Below are 7,303 nucleotides of genomic sequence, written 5' to 3'. Positions count from 1 at the left end.
GTTGATAAAGTTAAAATCATGGATAATATTATAAATATGATTATTTATAGGAGTTGGTACAGTAGAAAACTTATGACACATATTGCAAAGCGGATGGCTTTTTACTTTTTACTTTCTTTCCTTTTTGTCTCTCTTGCCATCATCTTGTATTCCATTGCTTTTAAATTAAGGAAATTTCTTTACCCACCTCCCTATGGGGGTCACCCCCAGCGAAAACCCCACTTTACCCCTGCTTCGGAAATGCATTTCCGAAGTTTTTTTTTAAATTTCCTCAGACTTCGGAAGTGCATCTCCGAAAACACCAAATGTGGGGTGTTTTCGGAGATGCACTTCCGAAAACACCTTTTTTCAGATTTTAGTGTAATTCGGAAGTGCATTTTTGAATTATGCAGGAGTCTATTTTTTTTTGTGCTTTTTCTAATAGTTCCGTACGAAATATATACAAAACGTATAATATATACAAAACGGAAAAGCCGAACAAAACAAACGACATATCAACGTAAAATACTAATATAATAAATAAAATTCAAATATTATATACAAACTGAGTCATAGTGTGCGAAATATATAATCCGAATACAAAAAAATAAACTCGAACCCCTACTGGGTATGCTTAACCCTCTCTCCCTGGGACCTCCTCTGCCGCATGTATGCCGCCGCACAGCCCGCATCAGTGACGATCCTCTCCATCACGGCGACTGCCTCTGGACCGCCCTGATCAACGATACCTCGATCCAACGCGTCCCGCCCAAGCATCTCTATCCGCCGGCAGATCGGCAGGAGATCAATGGTGTGGTCATCCTCGGCCTGTTGGTTCTCCAGGATCTCCTCGTGTGCTGGCCTAGGAGCGCCGGGAGCGTCGGATCTCATCAGAGGATGTGACACCCAATAGAACCATGTGACATACCCCTCCACACTGTGTCAGTCCTGGATGACCTGAATGCGACCATACTCTTCTGGGACCACATGCCGCTCCCAATCTGCATATATGTCAGTGAGCTGCACTCGGGTCACTGTGTCAGGAGCAGCCTCAAAAGGTGATCTGGGTATCAGCTGCACAAATCGAAACTGTCGCATGCACCGCTCAGGGAGATACTGCACCATGGTGTTGGCCCCGCATGCCAACCAGCCAGATTATAACGATATGCTGTCAAAGGGGACAACATCAGTGTAGTCACTGAATGGCCTCCAACTGACGTCATCGTGCATCGTGCGGTCGAGGTACCCACGGTATGGTCCCACTGCATTGTTCCCCCTCTGGAGAACGTATCGGGCAGCCCTGGGCATCTCGTCCTCGTACTCAGGATCAACGCAGAAGCCGTGGATGCGGGGGAAGTAGGAGATGATCCAGCTCTGAAACACAAACAAGATAATGTATTAAAATTAAGTACGAAACATAAATAAATGTGAAACAATTAAAATGAAACGTACCGTCAGTAGTGTGCAGGATCCGGTCAACTGCCTGGTCCTCTAGTTGGAGGCCTCATTCAGCTTCTGGTATAGGTATGCCAGAGTAGCTAACCCCAGTTCCACTGGTGAACGGTAGTCACGTCCATGAAGTAGCGGAGGTAGGTCACGTCGACATATCTTGCACTCTTGTCCACAAAGAGTGCATCGCCTACCACAAACATGAACCAGCACCGGAGAGCGCAGCCACGGTGATATTGCATAAATAGGCCGTCATCCGCCTCCTCGGATTCGGCCGCCGCCACCAGGTGGTGCTCGAAATAAGCGCTCAGTGTGGTGAACCGGATATGAGGCCCATTTGTCGTCTCGCACTCATAGTCAGCCATATCTGGCTCCATACCCAGATAGAGCGCCATCCACTCACTGGCTTCGATCCTCTGGATCCGGGAATGGTCCAGCAGCATCCCCCTAATCGGCAAGTGGAGAAGGCACTGCACAACGTGCAAGGTAATCGTCATCTCCCCAACCGGTAAGTGGAAAGAAGATGTCTCCCTGTGCCACCTCTCCACAAAAGCCCCCTGCATGCCGTGGCTGATGGTGGTATACCCCGTCATGCACAGCCCACTAAGCCCTGAAGCTCTCACCGCATCGTTAAACCACTGCGCCTCTAGTTTAAAGAGACCGAAAACCTTCCGGGCGTGGTTCACCTGTTTCAAAGTCTGCCTCTCCTGTTACAACAAAAACAAATAAAAAACACTGTTAATTAGACCGTTAAGAAAATGTTCAATAACCAGCTAAATTAAAAACGGTTAAATAATAAAGGCGGGCAAATTATAAAAAATACCTCTCCCCCCCAGATACGCCGAGCGACGTGCTCGTGGTAGGTAATCAGCAAGGTCGTGTCACTGGGCCCTCCCGGGTAGCCCTCCTCCTGCTCCTCCTCCTCCCCGTGTGGAGGGTCAACATCCGGTACCTCCTCTGCCTCATGGTATATAACTGCCTCCTCCTCCTATCGCTGGCGGGAAGAAGATACCCGAGTCAAGCGACTCCTCGATCCAGATGCAGAAGTACCCTCGTCCATCTGTACGGGAACTCGCACACGTCCCCGTCCCTGCGTCGACGCCAGCTGCGCCGCCCGCTCGCGTCTAGCCGACGCAGTCTGGGTCTCTCTACCCTGTCTGATGCGTGTTGGGTTGCCTGCCATGTTCCTGAAAACAATTGAAATCAATAAGAATGCGAAACAATTGAAAAAACAAAAAAAAAACAATTCTGGACCACTTCGGAAGTTCATTTTCGAAACTGGGAATGGAGGTGTTTTCGGAAATGAACTTCCGAAACACCCTTGCGAAGCAGTTTTCTGCAACTTCCATGGCAGACCCCAAAATCCAACTTCAAAACTAATTTTAATCTATCTAAACAACCTAAATAGCAGTATCAACCTACCCCAATATAATTTTCGCAAGTTCTAAACACCCTAATAGAGATATCAATCATGGATCTAAGAATTGAAAAAATTGATAAACTTACCACTAATAGAGATTGAGATGATTTAGGTTGAGATTGGGTCGCCTTTGGCAATCTATGACTAGTTCACACACTTGCTTTTGCAGAAATTTTGAAGAGAGGAAGTTTGGAAGAAGATTTAGGGTAAAATAAATGGGGGAGGGGGCTGTTTTGCTTAATCTGCAAAACGCGCAGTATTTCGGAAATGCATTTCCGAAATAAAGACAAATTTTGAAAAAAATAAAAAACGCTTTCGGAGATGCATCTCCGAAAACAACATTTTCTTGCATTTCGAAAATGCATTTCCGAAGTAAGAGGTATATTTGGTTTTTCACCAGAGGTGACCATGTAGGGAGGTGGGTAAAGAAATTACCTTAAATTAATTCAATCTTCAATAGATTAAAAATAATTATTAAATGACTTTTAAGTTTAACATAAAAAAGTTAAAATATTGTTAAATCACTAGAAAATACCACTTAAATTATTCTTATTAATAGAGGAAAAAAACACCCTTATGTTATATCACAAAATAACAAAGATAATGAATGTGACTTTTTATCTTTAGCCAAGAATATAGAATGCACTTTTTGCAACAAGTAAATTAAAGTACTTTCTGTTTTTTTGGTTAGTAAAAAAGGAATTCGGTGATAGAAAAAATACAAGGAATCTAGACTAATGTGACAAATACGTAAGGAAATTTTTTGGTACTTTACAAATTGACTGTTTATATTTTATAGGTAAATTATTTAAAATTTTATACTAAAATATTTTTATAATAAAATTTAGTTATATAACACTCCGATAACTCTTTACTCTATATTCTTATAACAAAATATATTGTTAGATTGAAAACTAACATTATATATACATATATATATATATATATATATATATATATATATATATATATATATATATATATATATATATATATATATATATATATATATATTAAATTTAATATCAATTTAAAATTATTTGATATGTCAACGAGATATATTAAAACTAATGTGTTATAAAACTTAAAATAAAATCGTTTATTTTGATCATTCTCTTTAACTTATCTTATAAAAAATCAAATCAATTTAAATCACATTGATTTGGTTCAATTTTATTTTTAAAAATCAATATATATATATATATATATATATATATATATATATATATATATATATATATATATATATATATATATATATATATATATATATATTAAATTTAATATCAATTTAAAATTATTTGATATGTCAACGAGATATATAAAAACTAATGTGTTATAAAACTTAAAATAAAATCGTTTATTTTGATCATTCTCTTTAATTTATCTTATAAAAAATCAAATCAATTTAAATCACATTGATTTGGTTCAATTTTATTTTTAAAAATCAATTGAATCAAACATAAACACTTTTTTCTGTCTTTTGTGATTCGGATAATTTTTAGCTTCCAAACCTCTTTGCAAAACTTAAAAATGATGGATTTTTTTCTTTTTACCTAATTTTGTCAAAGTTCTTCATTAAAAAATTATAGAAAACTCTAAAAAAAATAAAAATAAGTAAAAGTATGTTTTCAGTTTTTAAGTTTGATATTTTTTGGATTACTTTAATTTTACTTAATTTGAAATGGATTTCCTTTTTTTATATTACATTTTGTTGTTTTCTTAATTTTTTCAATAAGTTCAATATAAAAATTAAAAAATAATATTTTATCATCAATATAACTCACATAGACACTTGTCAATTTTTTTAATTCATTTTTTCCATTTAAATTTAAACTCTCACATTCAAAAAAATGTTTAAATATTTTTTATTATTACATATTAAAGTATCTTTATTAAAAAACAATTGTTTAAATTAACAAACTAAAAATGTAATTCGTATATATTTAATGTAAAACATAATGACTATATGTATATAATGTAAAACATAATAATTGCTTAAATGATTATTTTTTAATTAATATTGTCCAAAAAATAATTTTAATTTTTCCACCGACACAATTAAATAAGGTAAAACAACAAAACCATCCTATAGATGATATAAAAGTGGAAGATTGTATTTTATTTTTATCCAAAAAATAGATAAGTAAAACTGTAGTTGAAAACAACACGACTCGCCACAGCCACTAAAAACTAAAATAATCATTAATGGTAAAAAAATTCATAGATACCAAATTCAAATCACATACAAACTATAAATAGTTTACCTCTCTCGATTGGATTATGAGTCAGCATGCAAATTGGAAATTGTTATTTGAAGAAATTAAGAGCAAAATTTCCAATTTATTTCAACTTCATTAATATATTAAATCTATTACTTGGCTATAAATATTCAGAATGCCTTCATCATCAATGTACAAAATCCCTTCCATAACATAAGCAACATCACTTGCTACGCACCCAAGAAGCGATAGATTCTCAAAAATGGGTGCATGGTTAAGAACTGCAAAGCCATATTTACTACTCTTGGCAGTTCAATTTGGTTCTGCAGGAATGTTTATTTTTGCCATGGATGCTATCAAAAAAGGAATGAGCCATTACGTTTTCATCGTCTACCGTAATGCTCTCGCCACTGTAACATTAGCTCCATTCGCATTTTATCTTGAAAGGTCTCTTCAACAACCTCCTTCATTCATTCATTATTAATACTAATTACAAGTATACTAAAAAATGTGTTTTTTTTTTCTCAGGAAAATTAGACCGAAGATGAGTCTCCGTGTATTTTCAGAGATTATGTTACTGGCTTTCTTCGAGTAATCTTACTTATATATTCTTACTCTTTATAGTTTATTATATATAAATTTCAATCTCGATTTTTCATTAGTAACTTAATTAACTATACTATATTGTATTACATTTACAGAATAATACTGGATCAATGTTTTGCCTTGTTGGGAATGAAATTAACGTCCGCTTCGTTCCTTTCCGCTGTGATGAACTCTGCGCCCTCCATTACTTTTCTGTTTGCAGTCATTTTAAAGTAAACAATTACATAAATATATCATCATAGTTTGAAATTATTTTTGAATAATAATTTTTAGTAAACTAACTAAATGATTATATTGTGCAGATTGGAGCACATGAAGATAAAGGAAATAGCATGTCAAGCAAAAATGATTGGTACTGCAATAACATTTGCCGGAACATTGTTAATGGCTCTATACAAAGGCCCTGTAGTTAGCGTTGTGAAGTCAACTATTAGTCATGCTACCAACCAGTCTGAGATTGTGAAAGATTCCAGTAACAACCGGTGGATCGTAGGAACATGTTTCCTCCTTATTGGCTGCGCTGGTTTTTCCGCCTTTTACATATTGCAGGCCATAACATTGAGAAAGTACCCTGCACCGATGTCTCTGGCAACATGGGTTTGTTTCGTTGGCGCGCTTCAAAGCTTTGTGGTGACTATTATTGCCGAGCGTCACAACTCTCATGCTTGGGCTCTTGGTTGGGATTCACGACTCTTTGCCCCAGCTTATGCGGTTAGTAAAACTCAGTTGATATTAGGCGTCAAACTTCACACACTTAAATTTATTTGTTTGTTTATAAATGTATATGTAAATGTGCTTTTTGTGATTTGTGATTACAATTTACAGGGGATAGTAACATCAGGAGTGCAGTACTACATACAAGGAGTGGTTATGAAAGCTATGGGTCCAGTTATTGTAACTGCATTCAATCCGCTGCGAATGATCATTGTAACGGCCTTAGCATGCATCATTCTTTCCGAGCAGCTCTTTCTTGGGAGTATTATTGGAGCAATAGTGGTGGTTCTTGGGCTTTATTTAGTTGTGTGGGGAAAATCGAAAGAACAGAAAGCCCGGAATAATGATATTCATATGGCAGAGTCACCTACTAAGGAGAACCAATTACAAGACCTACATCAGTTACCTGTCACAGCTCCTAAAAATGATAGTAATAAGGCTCAATTGGTCATGCATGATGAAGAAACATGTTACAATTGTGGACGAAATTGAATTTGAATGGACTGGGCTTTGGTGTTACCTCTTCTTTACTGATATAAGCCCAATGTCATGCCTATGCTACTCACAACATGGAATTGGCAATTTGAAAGGACTCGTGAATTTGTCATTTAATTGGTGGTCATTTGTTGGGAGTATTAGAGGGCTTTCAAGAGAAAAAAATTATATGATCCATTTTATTGTTTGAGATTTTAAAATTGTGAAAGTAAATGATATTCTTAAACTCAAAAACAAAACTCAAAGGATGAAGGAAATTTTACAATTAGACTAAAATGAAGGAAATTTTAAATTTAGACTAAAATCTTAGACATATAGTACCGTATTATAGTATTAAACAATTGAAAAAATGTGTATGTCATGATTGGTTCCATCTTTTAGTAAACAAAAATGAGAACTTTCTTTATTAATGAATGAT

At 35.7% G+C, this 7,303-nt stretch overlaps 1 protein-coding gene across 1 annotated transcript; it reads left to right on the top strand.

Moving 5' to 3' along the window:
* The first annotated feature begins 5,252 nt into the window (after positions 1–5,252).
* On the top strand, positions 5,253–7,075 carry LOC131656172 (WAT1-related protein At4g08290-like). Its single transcript, XM_058925931.1, has 5 exons — positions 5,253–5,517; positions 5,599–5,661; positions 5,772–5,888; positions 5,979–6,387; positions 6,502–7,075. The coding sequence occupies exons 1-5, from the start codon at positions 5,333–5,335 to the stop codon at positions 6,880–6,882; spliced, it is 1,155 nt and encodes a 384-aa protein (XP_058781914.1). The 5' UTR covers positions 5,253–5,332; the 3' UTR covers positions 6,883–7,075.
* The last annotated feature ends 228 nt before the right edge of the window (positions 7,076–7,303 follow it).

Source organism: Vicia villosa, linkage group LG3 (genome assembly GCF_029867415.1).
Source record: "Vicia villosa cultivar HV-30 ecotype Madison, WI linkage group LG3, Vvil1.0, whole genome shotgun sequence".
Classification (NCBI taxonomy): Eukaryota; Viridiplantae; Streptophyta; class Magnoliopsida; order Fabales; family Fabaceae; genus Vicia; species Vicia villosa.
Note: the sequence above shows the minus strand (reverse complement) of the source record. Positions and strands in the feature narration are given on the sequence as shown.

Excerpts from the sequence above, each read along its gene's own strand:
- LOC131656172 (XM_058925931.1), top strand. The coding sequence starts at position 5,333 with ATGGGTGCATGGTTAAGAACTGCAAAGCCATATTTACTACTCTTGGCA. Across the intron at positions 5,662-5,771 it reads ATGTTACTGGCTTTCTTCGA|AATAATACTGGATCAATGTT; the intron begins GTAATCTTACTT and ends TTACATTTACAG. Across the intron at positions 6,388-6,501 it reads TCTTTGCCCCAGCTTATGCG|GGGATAGTAACATCAGGAGT; the intron begins GTTAGTAAAACT and ends TACAATTTACAG.